The sequence below is a fragment of the Talpa europaea genome (genome assembly GCF_964194135.1).
Source record: "Talpa europaea genome assembly, chromosome: X".
Lineage (NCBI taxonomy): Eukaryota > Metazoa > Chordata > Mammalia > Eulipotyphla > Talpidae > Talpa > Talpa europaea.
Window position 1 is genome coordinate 46,595,707 of NC_140081.1, and position 21,935 is coordinate 46,617,641.

A 21,935-nucleotide genomic window follows, 5' to 3' on the forward strand; every position below is an offset into this window, starting at 1 on the left:
TGCATAAATAAATAAATCTTAAAAAAAAAAAAAGAACACCTCTAGTAAGAGAAAACTCAGTCTCATGGGGAAGCCCTTAGAAAGTTGTCCCTTGAATTAAAATGTTTTGCCATCCTGTTCATCATCTCAGTGGGTCTTGGCTATGTAAAAGTTAATTGTTCTTCCTTATGACAGCCTTTCAGATGCCTTTCTTACACTATTATCCCTATGAGAAAATAGAGATACAGGGGTTTTGAGGTGTTTAGATGAATTTTTAAATCGTCAGAGGATCATACCCAACCTATAGCAATCAATAGGTCAATATCATCCTGGTTATGTCACGAGGACACATCTAGAACTCTTTTACCCTGTCTTATTCAAATAAGCGACTTTTTTTTTTTTTCTCAGAATTCCAGTATTGGCAACAGTGACTAAGCTGGATATTAGGAATGTAAACTGGTATACCTTTCTGAAAGGCAAGTTGAAAATAGGTATTAAAAAGTCTTAAAAATGTCCTCTTCCTTCTCCCAGTAATCATACACATAGAAATTTATACTAAAGAAATACTTACTGCTATGTAAAAAAGATTTATTCATTCAAGAATTTTTGTTGAGCATCTAACTACATATCAGGCAATGTTTCTAGGTGCTAACAAAAGAGGAAAGATCCTTGACCTCATGAAACCAAAAACATTCTTGTGGAAAAAGACATACACTGATCAAAAAAGCAAATAATTGTAGATGGTGATAAGCAATAAACAAAATAGAGTGAAGTCGTAGAGAATAATGGATAAGGAAGAGTACTTTAGAAAAGTATTTGTGAGAGGTCTCTCTGGGAAGGAGATATTTGAACTTCATCTGAGCAAAGTGAAGGAGCAAGTGAGGAAAAGAATGAGAGGAAGAACATTTTAGGAAAAGGGAACGTCAAATGCAAGGACCTCAGGGCAAGAACGAGCTTGATTTATCAAGGAGCAGCTGAAAAGGCCAGTGTGGCTAGAAAGTATTACAAAGTGGAGGAGCATAATATAAGATCAGGTCAGTGGGGTAGTCAGGGAACAGATTGTGGAGAGTGTTGTTAGTCATGGTAAGATTTAAATTGTATTTATATACCAGGCTATTTGCTATAATGTGATCATAATAATTCCTTTCAAAACAATCTTAATATCTAACATTGAGACTGGTCAAATAAATTGACATTAATGTGATACAAGTATTAAATATTAAAAATCATGGTTTTGATTTAATTTTTTTTAATTTTTATTTTATGCATCCAAGAACTGGGGTATAGGCCAGAGTTGAGGGGGGAGAGGTGAGAGGATTCACCAGAGACAGAGCAGGGAGCAGAACAGGCAGATCGACTGAAATACATTACTGAGGGGAGCAGCAGGTGAGACAGGAGAGGTCTGCTATGCCATGTGGGTTATCTCCCTGGCTGGGGATAGCTTCATTGTGCTGAGACTTAACCCCTTGCGCCACCAGGGAGGCCCTGATTTTAAAATTTTGTAAGGTGATATGTATTCTCGAAATCACAAAAAGAAAAGGATGCCATAATGATTTCTTTTACATTCACAGCTACAGAATGATAGTGTTGGCTGTCATTTGAAAGAGACTTAGGGACAGTCCTCTTTAATCTCTGTAACAAAGGAGGTGTTTGTCTCAAATCTACTTCACAATGATCATACCACATTTAGAAAGTTATGCTCATTTCTGGATGACACAATTAGAAGGTGAACCTGGTGGGGGCCTCCTTCGTGGAACAGGTGTTAAATTCTCAGCACCATCAAACTAGCACCAGCCTCTGTAGCATGAGTCCGATCCCCAGCCAGGGAGCTAGCCCACATGGCACAGCAGACCTCTCCTGACTCGCCTGCTGCTCCCCTCAACAGTGTATTTCAGTCGATCCACCTGTTCTGCTCCCCCACTCTGTCTCTGGTGAATCCTCTCACCTCCTCCACCTCTGGCCTACACCCCAGTTCTTATATGCATAAATAAATAAATACATCTTTATTTTTTTTTTTTAATTTTCTAGAGGCATGTCTTATTTATTTATTTATTATTTGTTTGTTTGTTTGGTTTATACATGCACTGGGTACAGTCAGAAGCGTGGGAGGGTGAGAGAATTCACCAGAGCCAGAGCGGGGAGCAGAGCAGGCAGAAGGACCGAAGTACACTGCTGAGGGGAGCAGCGGGCAGCAGGAGAGGTCTGCACACCATGTGGGACCCTCCTCCGGTGGCCGGGGAGCAGCCGGGGATCGAACCGGCGCCGCAGAGGCCGCAGGTAGCTTCGCAACCCAGCGCTCAACCGCTGCGCCACCGGGGAGGCCCAATAAATAAATACATCTTTAAAAGATGAACTTGGACAAATTGATATATATTTATGGTAGTGAGAATTTTTTTTTAATAATAAATTTTATTTTTATATTCCCCATACAATTGCAGCCCCCCCATTCTGACCCCAATCCCTCCCCTCCCGCCCCCGCCCCCCTAAAAGTGTCTCTGGTTCATAGTTTTTTGTTGATTTTGATTTTCACTTTCTTATAGTTATTCATTTTCCTGGTCCCTTATTTAAGTTTTCTAGATTCCTGCTATGAGTGAGACCATCGGTATTTTTCTTTTTCTTTTTGGCTTATTTTGCTGAGCATGATCCCTTCCAGCGCCATCCATGTTGCTGCAAATTGCATGTGTTTATCTTTTTTGAATGCTGAGTAATATTCCATGGTGTATATGTACCACATCTTCTTGATCCAGTCATCTATTTTTGGGCATTTGGGTTGTTTCCAAAGCTTAGCTATTGTAAACAGTGCTGCTATAAACATAGGGGTGCAGGTGTTCTTTGGAATGGATGTTTCTGTGTCCTTTGGGTAAATACCTAGGAGTGGAATTGCTGGATCATATGGAAGCTCTATGTTTAGTAGGTCCAGAAATCTCCACACAGCTCTCCACAGTGGTTGGACCAGTTTGCACTCCCACCAACAGTGCAGGAGAGTTCCTTTTTCTCCACACCCTCGCCAACATTTGTTGTTGCTAGTTTTTTTAATATGTGCCATTCTCGGTAGTGAGAATTTTTAAAACCATGTCATGTGGTAAATCATTGAGGGAGCTGGGCATATTTAGCTTTGAGAGAATTGGACAGAGGAGCACTGCGAAGTGAAAATCATGCCCAGGATTTGAACAATTTGTATAAAAAGAGGGTTAAATTATTCCATGTCATTCTAGATGATCAAGTTGGGCCCTGTGTGAAACTTATATAGAAATTATTATGAGCTCAGGATAAATGGAGCTTCAGGTAATTAGACCAGGGGGTGTTAGAGAGGGGATTTGTACATCAAATCAGGCTTCATGTGGTTGCTGAGGTCTTTTCTGACTCCCATCCCTCATTCTGTGAGCTCTGTCACCTGTTTTTTCCAAAACAAAATGATCCCACTTTCTTCCACCACTTCTCTTGTATCATCAATCCCAATAATGGTGGTTACCAGCTTCTTTTTTGTTTAATGTCTTCATTTGTAAGTATATTGCACAGTAGCTTCCTGAGTGTGCTCATAAGGAAATATGCTTATTGATTCGATTAATTTATTTTTTTAAAGATTTATTTTATTAATTTATGCATACAAAAGCTGGGGTGCGGGGTTGGGAGATGAGAGGGTTCACCAGAGACAGAGTTGGGAACAGAACAAGTTGACTGAAATACACTGCTGAGGGGAGCAGCGGGTGAGACAGGAGGTCTGCTGCACCACATGGGTTAACTCCCTGGCTGGAGATGGAATTTGTGCTGCAGTGGCTGCTGATAGCTTCATAGTGCTAGTGCTGAGACTTAACCCCTTGCACTACCAGGGAGGCCCTTGATTAACAATACATGGGAAGCACTTAACTCAGTGCTGGCACATATAAATATCATTTATTGCTGCTGCAGCCTTGTTGATAAGTGTGGAACATGGCACAGTGAGGAGAATGGATTATATTGTGGCATGTTCATAAAGTGAACATGTGTGAACATATAGTAAAATAGCGCATAGAATGTTTAAAAGCATTTAAGACAATTCCTTACTTTTTTATGAAAACTAATGTGTAGCAAAAGACAGACATTGGGGCCTCCCTGGTGGCGCAGGCAGTTGAGTGCCATGCTGTGAAGCTGTCCGCGGCCTCTGCAGTGCCAGTTTGATCCCCGCTGGTCTCGGAGCAACCCACATGGTGAGCAGACCTCTCCTGTCTTGCCTGCTGCTCCCCTCAGCAGTGTATTTCATCAGTCTGCCTGTTCTGTTCCCCGCTCTGTCTCTGGTGAGCCCTCTCACCCTCCCACACATACGGTTCTTGTATAAATAAAATAAATCTTTAAAAAAAAAAAGACAGACATTGGGGAAATAATAAACACCTAATTAAGAGAATTTGCCCGTAGGAAAAAGGAAGGCAAATGAGATCAGAAAAGGATATACAGAAGGCTTAATTTATATCTGTAGTTTACTTGTTATGTTGGAGGTGGAGACATGAATGGGGGTTTTTTGGTTGTTTTGTTGTTGTTGTTGTTGTTGTTGTATGTGTATGTGCCTTATTATTTCAAATGGGGTCTGACTGACCCAGGGTACAGTGAAAATTATTCCCCATAATTTCTGTACTCCAAATTTCTGTCTGACTGCATTTTTGACAGCCATCTCACACTGTTGACTCGCGGAACTCACTGACATCTCAAATCCCTAGGCCATTTTTTGGTATAAACTCCTTTTTTTTAAGATTTATTTATTTATTTATGCATACAAGAGCTGGGGTGTAGGACAGAGGTGCTGGGAGTGAGAGGATTCACCAGAGACAGAGTGGGGAGCAGAACAGGCAGATCAACTGAAATACACTGCTGAGGGGAGCAGCGGGCGAGGCAAGAGAGGTCTGCTGTGCCATGTGGGTCACCTCCCTGGCTGGTGATCAAACTTGTGCTGCAGTGGCTGCAGATTGCTTCATAGTGCTGAAACATAACCACTTGCACCACCAAGGAGGCTGTGGTACAAATTACTTTTTTAAAAAGAAAAAGATTTATTTATTTATGCATACAAGAACTGGGGTACAGGCCAGAGGCATGGGGGGGATGAGAGGATTCACCAGAGACAGAATGGGGAACAGAACAGGTGGATTGACTGACATACACTTCTGAGGGGAGCAGGGGGCAAGTCAGGAGAAGTCTACTGCGCCATGTGGTAGCTTCCTGGCAGGACGGGGCTCAAACTTGTGCTGCAGATAGCTTCGTAGTTTGCGTCTTAACCCCTTGCGCCACCAGGGAGGCCCCTGGTACAAACTGCTTTTAAGCCAGATTTCCAGTTATATTTATATGGCTGGTAAGTGCCAGACTTACAGTTAGCCCTGTTATAACTTTTCTTTCTATGTTCAGCCCATAACTCCAGCCCATTAAAATACTTTTGAATTTTGATTCTGTAATCTTACATATTCCTCATCCTTTCAGCTTTGTGTTGTTACAGCTGGCAAGTAGTATGCCTACCTTTGTAGCCTGGTTATGAGATTCAAATGAGATTTTATATTTGTACATATGAAAGTACTCTAAGAACTGTAAAGTGCTATACAAATGTAAATGATTTTATTTCCTATCAGTGATTTATTAAAATGTTGAATGTGCTGAGAACAAAGTACATCTGGGTAGATTTTAAAGCTATTGATCAACTCTACACTTGGTTCATAAATATACCTAACCCTACTACCATCCAGCTCACTTTACCCAAAAATTATGAATCTTTGTCAGTTGCCTTGCGTAATTATGGTATCCCTCCGATCTGTCTTTCAAATATACTATCCATAAAAGAAAATGGATTTGGGGCCTCCCTGGTGGCACAGCAGTTGAGCACTGGGTTGCAAAACTGCCCGCAGCCTGTGCAGCGCCGGTTTGATCCCCAGCTGCTCCCCGGCCACCAGAGGAGGGTCCCACATGGCGCGCAGACCCCTCCTGCCGCCCGCTGCTCCCCTCAGCAGTGTACTTCGGTCCTTCTGCCTGCTCTGCTCTCCGCTCTGGCTCTGGTGAATTCTCTCACCCTCCCGCGCTTCTGACTGTACCCAGTGCTTGTATAAATAAATAAATAAATCTTTTTAAAAAAAGAAAAGAAAAAAAATGGATTTGCCGGGCATGACTTGTTTTTAGTGAACTTATAGTAGTTTTTGGTAATTGTTTCACTGAAGAAGAAACGAATGAGGAGATGGAAGCTCGAATGAGGAGATAGAAGTTCGTTAAAGTTGATGGTACTTTACATTGTTTCTAGAAAGACTTGCAAAATAAAGAGAAGGCACTCTAAACTAACCTTCTAACCCTTTCAGTAAGGTGTTATTCTACAACTTTTTTTGCAGTGTTCCTGCAAGGGCTGGTGTGGGAATAAGCAGTGTGGATGCAGGAAACAAAAATCGGACTGTGGCGTGGACTGCAGCTGTGACCCCACAAAGTGTAGGAACCGTCAGCAAAGCAAGGTAGGATCACTGCCATTGGCCCTCACTGTCCTTTCAGTTATCTCACTTGTTTCTGCCCTTTTATTTTACCTTCCATCCTAAAACTTGGAGCCTCCTGCATAGCTAGCTCTTCCTGCTCTTCCCCTTCCTTCTACAACCAGAAAAAAAGTCCTTTCACTTGTTAGTCCTCCTTCTTCACTTTAGCCTATACACACACCTGCTTCAGAAATCACAGCCATTCCTAAGAACCCTACTCCCTCCCCTCGGCCTTGGCTGTAATTTTTTTTAATATATTTTTTTTTATTTTTATATTCCCCATACAATTGCGACCCCCTTATTTTGACCCCATTCCCTCCTCTCCCTGCCCCCCACCCCCTATAGAGTGTCTCTGGTTCATAGCTGTTTGTTGATTTTGATTTTTACTTTCTTATAGTTATTCATTTTCCTGGTCCCTTATTTAAGCAGGAAAGCAGGGGCCTCCCCGGTGGCGCAGCGGTTGAGCGCTGGACTGTGAAGCTGCCTGCAGCCTCTGCACTGCCCACAGCCAGGCAAGGGTCCCACATGGCTCACAGACCTCTCCTGCTGCCCGCTGCTCCCCTCAGCAGTGTACTTCGTCATTCTGCCTGCTCTGATCTCCCCTCTGGCTGTGGTGAATTCTCTCACCCTCCCGCACTTCTGACTGTACCCAGTGCTTGCATAAATAAATAAATAAATCTTTTTAAAAAAAACAAAACGGGAAAGCAGGCAATAGACATGTAGGATGAAACTAGTCCAGAGGCTTAGTTGAAACTATAATGGCCACATGCTAAGGTGGCAGCTTCCAGGAAGGAAGTTAACCCTTCTGTCATCTTGAGACATTAGTTACATAGATCATTTCCGTAGGAACCAGGTATTCCATGGCTCTAGGAAAAGACTCAGTAACTTCACCTTTCTAATAGTCATTGTTGTGAGCTAAGGTAACTGTAGTTGTCTTCCTTTATATTGCCCCCAGGAATAGCAAACTCAGGGCAACAAAATGTGATTAAGAAGGGCAGTACTCAGCAGGTCAGATCCCCCTTACACCTTACAGGTACATGTGCTCACAGCAAAAGATCATTCCTACAACTATGATAACCAATCATTCTAGCAAGTTGATAACCAGTCATTCTAGTTGAGAAGTTTAGTCTTCTGTTAAAGAGACTTCTAAGGTAGATATGCATTAGAGGACTAAAGTAGCAAGCTAGAGGTTGGGCTAAGATGCTATCTTAAAGATTCTTTATTCCCATGGCTCACTGTAGGTTCTAGAGTCCTATGGTGGCTCCATGGAAGTGCCTTTGGGCAGAGGCATGCAACCTGACTTGTTTTGACCCAACTTAAACCAAAGCAACTTGCTCTTAACTTGTTTATATATTGGGCTTCCTCTTAGAATTTCAGTTGTGAAAAACACTGTTCTAGTCCACCGCTTCCATTTTACAGAGAAGGAATCTAAGGCCCAGATATAAGCTTCGATGACTTGCATGATATTACACTGTTGGTCATGACAGCTAAGATTAGACCTCAGGCTTCCTGACTCTTTATGCAGTTCTGTTTCCATGACAACAGACTATAATTCAATCTCTGCCACCAAGGCACCTTGTTACCTAAGTAACATCTTTGTCTTGGCCTCAGTTTCCTTCTCTGAAAGGAAGATTAATACAGCTAATACCCTGTAGGGCTGCTAAAAGGGACACTGCAGATTATAGAGGAGCGAAGAGTAACCAAAGAAATGGCCAAGGCTCATCCTTGGTTTAAACCTTGCCTCAAACTGTGCCCTGTGCAGTGTTCCTACCCACTCTTGCCTTCATGCCCTGCAACCTCCCTGGACAGGGTCTCCCTAAGACTGGTTTAAACTGACTGATGGAGCCCTACAGGCTGGTTGAAGGAGCATAGACTGACTTTGTAACCCTGGTGGCTAAATTTCTAATATGCCTTTCTGCTTGATTCTCAGGATAGTCTGGGCACTGTTGAGCGGACCCAGGATTCAGAAGGGTCCTTCAAACTGGAGGATCCCACTGAGGTGACCCCAGGATTAAGCTTCTTCAACCCTGTCTGTGCTACTCCCAATAGCAAGGTAGGCTAAAAGACAAGCGTTTCCAACTATTTTAGTATCCCTCTCTACATTGGCTATTTAGTATCCCTCTCTACACTGGCTATGACCCATAGCAGTAGGGGGCCAGGGAGGGACTAAAGGTACAATCCACTTGCTGGAATCCGGGCACAGTCTAGTCTGTTTTCTTTCACAGAGCAATCTTAGGCGACACCTCAAACCACTGGGAGTGTGCTGAGCATGTGTAGTGGAGAGGCTGGGCCAAGCTGTCCCTACCCGAGATCTAGTCATACCTGTCTCTGTCTTTCCTAGATCCTGAAGGAGATGTGTGATGTGGAGCAGGTGCTGTTAAAGAAGACAGCTTCGACTGCCTCTTCCCTTGGCTTCCCAGAATCAAAACATACAGCAACAGAGTTCCAAGAAAATAAAGCTCCCGGGAAGAAAAAGAAACGAGCTTTGGCCAGCAATACCAGCTTCTTCTCTGGCTGCTCTCCTATTGAAGAAGAGGCCCACTGAAAATGAACTTGTCTTCTCTGTCGCAGTTTGGCTTGAGAGAGCCTTTCAGGCTGCAGCCAGAGTGGTTTTTTGATTTACAGTTTCTTGCTGTTTCACAAAGGGACCACATATTACTGAAAGAGGAAACCTATTGGATGTTGGCAGTCAGTCTCCAGCACCTCAGCCCCAGACTACTACTCTTCTCCAGAAAGGTGCTAAGCTTTTCTCCAGAAAGGTGCTAAGCTACTTGCTGAAGAGAGAACCAACTGACCTTTCCAGTGACTCACCAAGAACCAGTCCCCAGTATAGTCTAGCTCTTTCTTATTTGTGAGCAGTTAGGACTGTCTCCAGATGGGTATGCGGCTGAGGCTGTATTATTCCTAGGTTGTCTCACCTTAATGGTGGAGCTTGGCCTAGGATAGAGGCCTGGAACCCATCCTTCACCCCATCTCAGCAATGAGGTTGGGATTTTGGGGTTGACCATTTTGGGGATGTAAATGTTTTATCTATACCCTCAGTTGTCTTCTGTGTTGCTGAGGTAAATGAAATCTTTTAAAATGTAAGTAAATAAATTCTAGTTCATCTACTGTTTGGAAAGCTCTTTCTGTGCTAGAGGGAGAGATACAATTTCAACCTGTGTTCCTCAGCCCCTGGGAGGGCTATTAAGGAGTCATACAAATAGCCACACCTCCCTGCCCTCTTCCCCAGAGGAGAGTGTGGAACACCAGTGTGTCTTTCCTCTGGAAATGAGAATGATGATCTGGCAAGGCCTGTGACCTCCACTGTAGAACCTGCCTGCAGTTCAGATCTATGGAAAAGGAGCTATATTTACTAAGTATCTCCATGTATTTGCCACAATTTTATTTGCTTCTCACAAAAAAGTTCAAGGTAGATAGCTGCCATTTTGCAGATGAGGAAACTGAGATGCAAAGCCACTTGCTTAAACTTAACTTGCTTAAAGTCACAAAGTTACTAAGTAATAGAGCTAGGACTGTTTCTCCATTCTGGGTTCTTGAACTCTCCAAGAAATAGAAATAATGGAAACCCTAAACCTGCAGTTATCAAGTAAGAATTTATTACCACTTAGGCAATTCAGCATAAGTGAGTCAGCATCAGGGACAGGATCTGTATGCTGCTCCCCAAGAAACAGGTGGAGGCTCTATGCAGTTGTTTTTTTTTTTTTTTTTAAGATTTATTTATGTATGCATACAAGAACTGGGGTACAGGTCAGAGATGCAGGGGGTGAGAGGATTCACCAGAGACAGAACAGGGAACAGAACAGGCAGACTGACTGAAACACACTGCTGAGGGGAGCAGCGGGTGAGACAGGAGAGGTTTTCCTCGCCATGTGGGTTTCTCTCCGGCTGGCCAGGGATCGAACTCGTGCTGCAGTGGCTGTGGATTGCTTCATAGTACGGTGCTTAACCCCTTGTGCCACCAGGGAGGCCCTCTATGCAGTTTTAACCCAGCATAACTAGAGGGTAGAGTCCTTCCTTGGCTCTTCTTTCCATGCAGTCATTCCTCGAACATGTGATCACCCCATGCCTGTGACCTCTTCAACAGTGGATCCTATATCATTAGCCTAGAGGTTTTGTTAGTGGTAAAAACTATTTTTGTCTAAAGTATGTATGGAGGAGGGGTTTCTTCAAGGTGGATCCCATATCATTAGCCTAGAGGGTTGTTAGTGGTAAAAACTTTATCTAAAGTATGCATTGGGGAGGGGTTCCTTCTTAGAGATAGGGACAGTCACTATCAGAGTGTGGGTAAGTGACTTTGGCTCCATCTGCAGTGGAGAAGATGCAGCTTTTGCTTTATAATGACTTGGTCAGCCTCAGCCTGAGTAAATGTCCAGTATCCTGGAGTTTCCTGAGATTCACCAGACCCTTTCTCCTAACACAGGATGTGAACCCAAGGTTTAACACCAAAGCTTCGGTGTGACTCTCAAGGAGGAGTAGTGGCTGTTCTAATGTTCTGAGGCCTGGTGACGTGGCGTTGCATGAGCATGGGACTGTACTGCTGCCCAGTTCTGACAGCTCAGCACCTGCAGCTTGCTTTCTCCTTGGAAAGAGAGGGGAGGGTGTGGTTTACTCCTTAATATGCATCAGGGTTCCCTATTTTTGCTTAAAGGGGGGCAGTCATGGATTACCACACAGGCTGCCAACTGGCCTTGCAGCCTTCTGAAGCATTTACAAGCCCTGAGCTTCATATCCATGCATTCTGAATCCCAGTCCCCACCTCCCCCGCCCCAGCCAAAATAGTTCCCAAAGCATCCCCCTGAACTCAGCACATGAAAACTAAAACTTGCAGAATCCACTACAGAGCCCAAGCAAAGAAAACTGAAGAACGACCTGTTTGGAATAAATCCTACAGGACTAGGTGACTGGTCAGTCCTCTCTGGCCTCTTGCCAGCAAGCCGCTCTGCTTCTCTTTGCATGCTAATGCTGAGGGAGCTAGGGAGCCTCTGCCATTGCCAACAAGAGCCCCAGGATACAATGGGAAGGCAGAGAGGGAGGGGGGCTGGCTCTTGGCATAGAGGAGCCAGTCTTCCTTCTTGCTGTTCCAAATCCAGTGTGGGGGGAGGGCTAAATGGAGCTTATTCCCACAGAAGACATACTCTCCCACCTACACTGCGCTAGCCCAGCCTTCAAGCCACTGCAACAGCCAAAAGGAGGGTCAATTCAACCCAGCCCCCAATCCCCAGTCCACCCAGAGCCCTGTGCTTCAGCACTAAGCTGATGGCTACATGTGTTAGCCAGTCCTCTCCTGTTGGTGTGTAGTAACAGCATCTTTTAGTGTGTGTTCATCTCCCCAAAGCTCCTGACTCTGACTCTAATATACTATACACTCCTCAAATGATTTTTGGAAAAAGACTTTAAATGCCTTGGGGACTGAAATGACACAAGTCCTCACCATGTTCTGAATAAGCATCTATCTGAGTGTATGGGAGGAAGGGGAGAGCTGCTAGTGTCAACTTGGATCCACAAGCCCATGGGGTACCCCAGCACAGAAAAAGGGTGATCTGCTGCCCAGACTTCAGGGAGTAGCTTGCAACTCTGTCTCTTCTAGATGCACCATGCAAAAATAGAAGGATCCCAAGAGGGGAGGCTGATCAATCAAGGCTGTCCTCCCAGGGAGCTTGAGACTGGATGCTAGACTTACACTCGCACACCCCTGGGGGGGACTGACTGGGCCCCTTCTCACTGTCAAGTCGCAAAGTTGTGTGGTCACCTCCCCCAGTTTCCCGCCAGCCAGTGCCCTCAGCCCTCGCATCCCTGAGCCAGGACAAAGCCCCGGCAGTGACAGAAGGGAATAGGAGGAGGGACAGAGGGATGGGGAAGGCTGCACAAAGGAATTCCTTGCCCCAAGCCCCCTGACCGGAGGCAGCGAGTAACTAAGCAAATCTGCTTGCTCTCCCACTCTTCCCTCCCATTCCTTCCCCCGCACCCCCTCCCCGCCCCCAGGGCTGAGCACAGATCTTAAAGCCACTTCAGGCCCTACACAGCCCCCTATAGGTGGCAGCAGTGCCTTCTTTTCACTGGTGGGGCTGAGTCAAGGACTGGAAGAGGGAAGAGGCAGACAACTCGGAGAGGAGCTGGGAAGCTGTGCAGTGCAGAGCAGAGAGCAGAGTGGAGCTGCCGCTGAGAAAAGGTGTGAGGGCTTGGGAAGGCTGGGGTCCCACAGGAGGGAGTGGCGGGCGGAGATGGGCTCCAGCTGGCAGGGATTGGGTCCAGGGTTTGAGCAACAACCCTGCTCAGCTCCCCTGATTGGGGTTTTCAGCCTGCTCACTCCTGATCCCATCCCACAGACAGCTGCTTGGGGGAGGTGGGACTCTGGAAGGCAGTGTCTGGGGTCCAGGGGCAGGACCTGAAGGGAAGCTGGAGGTGCAGACAGAGCCCAGGGCAGGGGACTGCAACCCCTGGATGAGAATAGGCAGGGGATTACCTCCCTTTGGGATGACTTTTTCCTGGGAGGGATTTCTAGGAGGGAAAGGTTTCCTTCCTACAGCTGTTTCCCTAGCTTCAGCACCCCCCACCACTATACACCCTACCCGAAGCCTCCTTTCCCAAGGCAAATGCAGGGTAAGGAGGGTAGTTTCAGGAGTAGTCACACCCTCTCTCCTTTCAGGGACCCAGCACCTCCCTAAGATTCCAGAGGCTCAGGGGAGCCCAGATGACTAGGGGTGGTGTCCCTCGCTCCACACACACATTCCATATATCTGGGGCTCCCTTATAGACTCAAATTCATTTTTACTGACAGCCACAAGTGCGCTCACATGCACACCCAAATCACACACCCAGCCTAGTTTGGGGATCAGTAAGCCAGCTTGATCTCAGCCTGACCCAAAAACACAAGGTGCAGGGATCCCCTGCCCCAAGACAACCACACCCCCCACACACCTTTGCCCTGTATTTGTTGTACTTCCACTTAAGTGAACTTAGAGGGTGGGGCTCTGAGTGGGGGAAGGCAGGGACTGGGTTCCTGGCCTGGGTGGGGGGATGACTGGGCAGGAAGGTACCTGACTGGGAAGAAAGGGCTTGCTTGGATTTACCAGGTCTCTGTGGCCAGGAAATGGGTTCCTTTAGAAGGCTGGGGGTGATCCAGGCAAACTGTTCCCCCCAAGTCTTCCTCTTATTAGAAGTGCCCCCTGCCCACTGGAAGGTGGAGACAGAGGATCTTTCAGTGAGGGCTTTGTGAAATGTGCAATCTCTGTATCCATAGCAACTGGCCAACTAGCTAGGCTTCCCTTAGCCCCAGGTCAGAACTGGAAGTTCTGCTTCAGTTTACTCTGGGTTCCTGAAGTGGAAGGCTCTTCCACATGCAGCTGCCTCATGCTTGACCAGATCTGCCTCAACTTGCTGAATTGAGTTTGCCCCACCTTGGGCAGTTTCTCCTGAGTCCCTACCCCACCCTCGGGCCAGCACTCCATCCCGAGTCAGATAAATGTGGAGGAGTTGGAGAGAGTGGGTGTGCCTCTTGCCTGCAAAGAGGCCAGACCTTCCTGGTGTCCCACTGACTTTCCACGTACCCAGATTAAAAGCTGTCCCCCTCTGCTTACCAACTCATCCATCATGGCCACAGGCATGTCCCATGACCTCCACGTTGCTGAGCAGTGCCCCAGGGCTCTGCTCTTCTATATTTTCCCCAACCCATCCCTGTTCTAGATACACTGGGAGGGAAGCTGGGATCTGCCTTCTACCAGGGTCCCTAATAGCCCAGTGTCCCTTCCCCCAGGCCCTCAACATGGCCCAGCGCCCCAGCTGCTGCTCTATCTGGGCCCAGTGCCTCGGCTGCCTGTATAGCTGCCACTGGAAGAAAAGCCCCCAAGAGAGGATGCAAATCATTAAGGTGGAGTAGGGATGGAGGGGGGTGGAAGTCTAAGGCAGAGGCCACTTGAAAGGGATCAGGAGGCCCAGTAAGCTCAGAGGCAGCTGGGGGGAAGGGGTTTTCCCTCCCCAGGAAGAAAATCTCCCTCAAATTTGAAAAGAACTGCCTCAGAGCAGCGCAGAGCAGCCCAACACTTGGCAGAAAGAGCCCCTAAGCTGCAATCCGCTGGGGACTCTGAACCAGAAATGGGGATCGGCTCTGAGCTTCTCTCCTGCCCCTTTGCAGTGCAACGACTGTTTCTGGTTTGGTCTGCTCTTCCTAACCTTCCTCCTCTCCCTGGGCTGGCTGTACATCGGGCTCGTCCTTCTCAACGACCTGCACAACTTCAATGAGTGTGTCATGTGCCCCCCACCCCTTCCGCAAACTTGTCAGCTTCCTCCCCACCCTGGGAACCCCCCCACCCTGCACTCAATCATCCCCAGCCCTGCCCAGCTCTCCTGCTACCCAACCTCCTTAGAGTATCTATCTGTGAATCCCCCCCCCCATCCTTGAAGTCCCTGGTCCTATAAAGGGCTTTCCCCTCAGTCCCTTCTAGTCCTCCTCCTGGATCCACCCACCCCCACTCCTATCAGTATTAACACCCCTTCCCCCACTTGTACACCTTCCTCTCCCTTTGCACAGATTCCTATTCAAGCAGTGGGGATGCTGGATGGACTGGTCCCTGGTATTCCTGCTGGTCACCTCTCTGCTGGTCACATATGCATCCCTGCTATTGGTGGGTCTGGGAACCAATCAGCCTAACCCCCACTTCAGCCCTTCCTTCCTGCTCAGCTCTACTGGCCACTGGGCCACTGAGGGAAGGAGAGGGGGGTGGTGGCCTGAGGCACCCTCCTCAGTGACCACTCTTGATGTCTCATTACTTCCACCATCCTCTACCCCCAGCTCCTGGCCCTGCTCCTGCGACTCTGTGGCCAGCCTCTGCACCTGCACTGTGTGCACAAGGTAGTGTGGGGACCGGAATGATGGGAGAGGTGGCCTGCTCGACCCAGCTCCTGGCCAGCTAGTTACCTAGGACCTCACTACTCTATCCCTGAGCTGGAACTCAGGACCTGAAGCCCAGTAAATATTTGTTGAGTGAGAGCCTCCTTGGTGGCGCAAGGGGCAGCCTCTGCAGTGCGAGTTAGATCCCTGGCCGGCCAGGGAGCTACCCACATGGTGCAGCAGACCTCTCCTGTCTTGCCCGCTGCTCCCCTCAGCAGTGTATTTCAGTTAATTTGCCTGTTTTGTCTCTGGTGAGTCCTCTCACCATCACCCCACACCTCTGGCCTGTACCCCAGCTCTTGTATGTATAAATAAATAAATCCTTAAAAATAAAAAAGAAAAGAAAAAGAAAAAAATATTTGTTGAGTGAAAGGCGAAAGGTGGATGCTGCAGGAAGGCCACAGTCCCATCTCTATAGGGTGAAGGGGCAGACAGTGAGTCATGAGCCTGGGATGACACAGAAGATGCACTTATCCCTGGCCCCCCAGGTGCTGCTGATCTTCATTATACTTCTTGTGGTCGCTGGCCTCGTGGGACTAGACATCCAGTGGCAGGAGGAGTGGCATAGCCTACGTGTGTCACTGCAGGTGAGTGGCTGATCTCCAGCACCTAGGTGGGAGCTTTTGCCTGCAGCCAACCCCAGAACATATGTTGCTCCCTGGTCATCCAAGACTGCAAGTAGCTCTGAACTCCAAAAGTCAGATCCTAGGAGGAGAGGGAAAGGGCACCAGGAAGAAAAGCCCTCCTCACCAGTTCTTGTCTGCAGGCCACAGCCCCATTCCTTCACATTGGAGCAGTTGCTGGCGTCACCCTCCTGGCCTGGCCTGTGGCTCGTACCTTCTACCATATCCACCAAAGAGGTACCAACTCCACCCCCCCCAAAAAAAAAAAAACACCCATCACTGGCCTTTGATGCTTCTGCTTCCCACTGCATGGTCTACCACCTGCGCTCTGCTTTAGGCCTCCAGAGCTCACTCCTGCCCTTTTTCCACAGCCTGTCCCCCATTACTCCCCACAGGTCCCAAGATTTTGCTACTGCTCCTATTTTTTGGAGTTGCTCTGGCCATTTACCTGGTCCCCTTATGCATATCCTCACCCTGTATCATGGAACCCATAGACTTACCCCGCAAGCCTGAGCTGGTGGGACACCGAGGGGCCCCCATGGTGAGTGTTGGGCAGAATGCTGGGAGGGCAAGGCTCCTGTCACCAGGCCTGTGAGTTCCCAAACTCCCACACTTCCCTGATACCTCCTCACCAATTTCCTCTCTCAGCTGGCCCCTGAGAACACCTTGATGTCCCTGTGGAAGACAGCAGAATGTGGAGCTACTGTGTTCGAGACTGATGTGATGGTCAGGTAAGGGAAGGTGGGGGGCTAAGGGACAAAGCAGGGGAGCTCCAAGAGAGAGGACCAGCTCGAGCTTGGCACCCTGATACCCCTTGTTCTCTCAGTTCCGATGGGGTCCCGTTCCTCATGCATGATGATCGCCTGAGCAGAACCACAGATGTGGCCTCTGTGTTCCCAGACCGAATCACTGCCCACAGCAGTGACTTCTCCTGGAATGAACTGAAGAGACTCAATGCTGGAGCCTGGTTCTTAGAGGTGAGTGAGGTCAACCTCTGGGGAGAGGCAGTCACCTACAGGGACACTCAGGGCAGAGTTCACTCACGGATAAGCATTTGCTGAATGAACTCTGTGCCGGGCAATATGCAAAGTCTCTGCCCTTAAGTCACTCCCACCTAGTAAAGAAACCAGCATAGACAATGGACTATCAGGATATGAAACCCAGAACTATAGCAGTATCTTTACAGTAGAGAGGAAAGAGAAGGCAGTGTTTGGCAGGGTGGGTGTGGGAAAAGATGCCTGAGCAGCTTATGGAGAGAGAGTGGTTTTGAAGATGGGCCAGGCAGGAAATAGGAATCTGAGTCAGGGGAGAAGCCAGATACAACCCACAAGAATAAAAAAAAAAAAGATTCCCTGGGAACAAAAAGTAGCTCTACAGTACTGGGAGATCGAATTCATGAGAGTAGTTGGGGGGTGAGACTGGCTAGGGGGGCAGAGGTCTGCTCTCAGAAGGCCCTGAATGCCAGACCCAGAATACAGACCTCAATCCTGCAGGTGATGGAAAACACCTAAAAGGATACTTTATTTTTTCAGTTTCTCCTTTTTTGATCACAAAAGTAATACATGCTCCCTACAAAAAAAAAAAAAGAGAGAAAACCCAAAACATCAGAACCTAAAAACTGAAAAGTCTCCCATACTTTCTGAGATATTCACTGTTAACACTTGGGTACATGTATACACACAATTCTTCATATGCCTATATATCTATCTATCTATCTCTATATATTCATATACAGGTTTCACTTTGCACAAATAGGATCACTACACATATACCTTGGCAAGTTGCTTTTTTTCCCCCATTTAACTATAGGGTGACACATGAGAGTGATTAAGAGCAGGAAATGTCTGGGCTTGAATCCTGGTTCCACCACTAGTAGCTGTCTGAGCCTGGGCAACATTCCTTAATGTCTCTGTGCATCATTTACCTCCTCTGGAAAAAGGGAATAAAAACAGTACTTACCTTGTAGGATTATTGGGGGGGATTATATAAATTAATACACATAAAGTACTTCTAACGCTGCCCAGTGCATAGTAAATATTTAATGTATAGGTTGACAACAAGCTGTTTCCATTTCACAGATCAGGAGGTAAGGTCTCCTGTTAATTACAAAGCAGGGAGAAGAGAATGGTAGAGATTAGGGATAGGAGGAATGCGAGAGGGAGCACATCAAGGATAAGTAAAAAGATGGCCAAGCAAAACCAAGAATGAAAAATAATATACAGAGTAGACGGTCCACATGGTGTTCTCAGTACCACAGTTCTAGGGGTGGAGGGTGCAGACAACTGGAGAATTGCATGCAAGTTTGGGATTTGTGGGCAGATGGGACAGGAAAGGCTTTGAGCGTGCTGGAAAAGTACTTTGAGCTGCGAAAGGAGGGGATGTGGATGCAGCCAGAAAAGGCCTGATGGATTAGGAGGAGACCAAGTGGTCAAGAGCCCAGTGGTCTCTGTGCGACCAAAGAGAAAATATAGTGGGAGAAAGGAAGTCAGCAAATGGGGAGGGTAGGAAGTTGAGAACACAGAGTAAGGGACTAGAGTAAGGGCCACAGAATAAGGAAAGAGGGCCACAGTTTAGAGAAAGACTCTGACTCAGAGGTGGGAGAGAGCTGGGCAGCAAGTGGAAGGAACAAGAGAAGATAATGAGGATGTGGGTTGTGGAGGCTGGTCTGCAGGCTTCTTCCAGTCTTTCAAATTAGTTTCCCTTGCTTATAGAGGCGAACTTTCTGGTGGGCCAAGCAGCTGTCAGACCGTGATCGGAAAGAGGCTGAGAATCAGAGAGTACCCACATTGGAAGAGCTACTGAAGGAAGCTGCAAGCCTCAACCTTTCCATCATATTTGACTTGCGCCGTCCCCCAGAAAACCACACATACCATGACACTTTTGTGAACCAGACAGTGGAGACTGTGCTGAATGCAAGGGTGCCCCAAGACATGGTGATGTTGCCAGGACCCCAAGTGCCCCCTCCAGCCCTTCTCCCCTTTCCCCTGCCTTCTCTAGGAAAAATGACCTATAGGCCATTTTGAAGTGGCCCTGCCCCAGAGTTCCGCCCCAGCTCATATACCCCACCATGTGGTCAAACCTCTCATCTCTCTGCCACTGCCCCCCTGGCCCTGGAATCCCTAGGCCTTCCCCAGCTTCATGCCCATCCTCCCTGAACAGGTCCTCTGGTTACCAGATGACGATCGAGCTAATGTCCAACAGCGGGCACCGGGAATGCGCCAGGTATATGGACAGCAAGGAGGCAACAGAACTGAGAGGCCTCAGTATCTCAACCTCCCCTACCAAGACCTGCCACAGTTGGACATCAAGTGAGTGCCAGAGGAAAGCAGCTGAGAGGAATCACGTGAGACGTTTACTGGCCAGGAAGAGGCAATGCAGGGGGTGGAGGGGGGGGCAAAGGCCATTCATTCCTTTACTCATACACGAAATATTTATCACACATTTGCTATGCGTCACGCACTATTTACTTCAGGTTCCTATCACATTCTAGTGACATAAACAGATAGTAAAGCAGTGAACAAAATATTTGCACGTTGGATCGTGATAAGTGACCTGAAGTCAATACAGTGGGGAGAAGTAGCAGAGCAGGGATCACCTCTGCAAGGGCGGGGCTGGAAGGGGCCCCCTTAGGAAGAGTGGTTAAAGAGGTGGTGTCTGAACTGAGACCTGATGGGCCACAGGGAACCATGAGAGAAGCTGCAGAAGAGCAGAAACAGCGGCCCTCATGAGCACACAAAAGCAAGGCTGGAGAGGTAGGCAGGGGCCAAAATGGGTCAGACCTTGTCAGCTATGAGAAGGATTTGAGCTTTCATTCCATATCAATGAAATAAATGTAAGAAAGGATGGAGCCAGGGGAGAGAGGTGTGAGAATCCCAGATCTGAGCTGGGCCCCAGAAGCTGGCCTAGCCTGTCAGCACGATGGACTTTGAAACATGCAGTTGCAAGGTCTCTTATAATGTCCTTGTGGTCAGATAGAAAAACTACAGGCTGAATGATAACCCAGTTATTGTAAGTATTTCAAGGAGTTTTTCCTGGGTTGTCACCATGGTGGGAGCCACAACATCAGGTTTGATCCTCACTGTCCTCTCATCCTGCTCATTATCAACTGTTGATGTGTCCAAAAGACACGAATTGGTAATGAATTACACTGATGATGAAATAGAGGCCCTGAATGGTCTAAGGCCTATGTTGGGGCCCTAAAAGAAACTCAATTGCACAAAGACAAAAGAGGAGACAGTGGCATCAGCAGGAAAGTATGTGAGAAAAAGACCAGGTGACTGAACGGTGTGCCTATTGAGTCCTCATGGTGAGTGACATTGCTGAAAGATAACCTGACCCTCAGTCATACAGTCATAGTGTCCAGAGGTGGGAGGAATTTTGCTCTACTCAAAGCTGCTCCAAGCCTGCCTGGGATATAGCATGAGCAGATGCAATGCCATACTTTGAAAGGCACATTGGTGAAGTGAACCAAGATCAGATTAGAGAGCTTTGTATGGTAAAGGGAATAATAACCCAGATTCCAAGAGTCGTGGTGGAAGGAAACAGGGAAGCTGGGCCTGGAGAGGAGAAGCGCCAGGGGCACATGGTCACCGTTCCTCAGACCTCTGGAGGGCTCTCGTAGGACAAAGAGGAGAGACACGTTCATGTGGACAGACAGCAAAGCTGTGCCCCATAGGCAGAATCCACCGGGTGACAGGGTCCAGCTAGGCAAAGTGATTTCACTTTTGGTCAGGGGCTTTAATGCCAAGGTAGAGCTGATAACTTCTTGGCAGTGACGCTATAGATTCAAGCACAGATGGGGGCTGTCCACCATGCTTTGTGCCCCACAATTCTAGATGTTCCCTGTTTGTTCCCCACATCCACAGGGCACTGCACCAGGATAACACATCAGTGAACCTATTTGTAGTGAACAAGTCCTGGCTCTTCTCCCTCCTCTGGTGTGCAGGGGTGGATTCAGTCACCACCAATGACTGCCAGCTGCTGCAGCAGATGAGTGGCCCTGTCTGGCTTATTGTAAGGGCCCTGGGACTGACCCCCTCCTCTTCTTCCTCCATCCCTGGCTCTTCTTAACCTTGACCCTCTCTTTCTTATTTACCCCCCATACCCCTACGGCACTCTGCCCACTGACAGGAGCCTTTTCCTATTCCCATAGCCTCCTCAAACCTACCTAATAACATGGATCATCATCAATTGTGTCTCTGCCCTGCTGCTCTTGTTGGCCTTCCTCAGCCAAAGGTAAGTGCTTTGTGCCTCAATTTATTTGGCCTTTGTTATCTCCAGATAATAAAATGGCTTAAAGGCCATTTGGGGGAACCCAGGGTCAAAAATTTGTTCTTGAAGCTGGCTGAACTCACAACGGGAAGCTTTTCTCCCCATAGGACATGTGCTAGTGAGGAAAAGAGAACTGGTAAGAACTTTTTCCCTTTCACCCCATTTTCTCATCCTCCAGGCTTCCCCTTGCTCACTCCATATATGACCCCTTCTTCCACCCTCCCCAGGTGTAGAGACAGCAGTGCTGCTGACTGGGATCAACAGTTTCAATTAGGAGTGAATGTCCTGTCCTGGCCCCCACCAGCCTGAGTCTGGGGCCTGTCTGCACAGGCGGATGGCAAAGAAGGGAGAGTGGCTGAGGTGGACTCTTGAGGTGGACTGTTGATGGGGTTGGGCAGGCTTAAATTTGACAATAGGAGGTCTTGGGTTGTGAGAGTCCTCTGCTCAGTAGGTGAGCATGGCCCAAGCTTCCTTGGACTCTGCTTGCCTTGCGATTTTGACCCCAGGTGGTAATTGGGAAGACTGTGACTCATGAGAAGTTTCACTTGTGGAGGAAGTGAAAAGGAGATTGCCAAGATAATGTTTCAGAGCGATGTGCAATGTGTTCACGTGTGGAAGGCTCGGGTGTGTCGGGTATGGGACAGCAGGGAACAGTGACAGAAGGAGATGACAAGACCGGCCTTTCCAGAGAACTATAAAATGATGCAG

The 21,935-nt window shown here is 47.6% G+C and overlaps 2 protein-coding genes across 3 annotated transcripts in view; both read left to right on the forward strand.

The window, feature by feature from the left end:
* The window catches only part of KIF4A (kinesin family member 4A), a gene marked incomplete at both ends in the record, with an annotated part of 164,926 nt that extends 155,938 nt beyond the window's left edge, over window positions 1–8,988 (forward strand). Inside the window, 3 exons of the mRNA XM_084259211.1 lie at window positions 6,312–6,428; window positions 8,374–8,496; window positions 8,785–8,988. Of these exons, the coding sequence (XP_084115337.1) occupies window positions 6,312–6,428; window positions 8,374–8,496; window positions 8,785–8,988 (444 nt within the window). The remainder of the gene's footprint in view (window positions 1–6,311; window positions 6,429–8,373; window positions 8,497–8,784) is intronic.
* Window positions 8,989–14,208: 5,220 nt separating this feature from the next.
* GDPD2 (glycerophosphodiester phosphodiesterase domain containing 2) lies at window positions 14,209–21,195 on the forward strand (the record flags this gene model as incomplete). 2 transcript variants are annotated; one of them, XM_084259282.1, is made up of 13 exons in its annotated part: window positions 14,209–14,313; window positions 14,578–14,684; window positions 14,974–15,067; window positions 15,235–15,294; window positions 15,822–15,920; window positions 16,100–16,193; window positions 16,352–16,497; window positions 16,605–16,687; window positions 16,783–16,933; window positions 18,668–18,889; window positions 19,116–19,264; window positions 20,822–20,969; window positions 21,109–21,195. In XM_084259282.1, the coding sequence occupies 13 exons, from the start codon at window positions 14,209–14,211 to the stop codon at window positions 21,193–21,195; spliced, it is 1,545 nt and encodes a 514-aa protein (XP_084115408.1). The 2 variants fall into 2 exon arrangements, with proteins under 2 accessions (XP_084115408.1, XP_084115409.1); XM_084259283.1 differs by having other exon boundaries at window positions 14,233–14,313; window positions 14,578–14,750.
* Window positions 21,196–21,935: the final 740 nt, after the last annotated feature.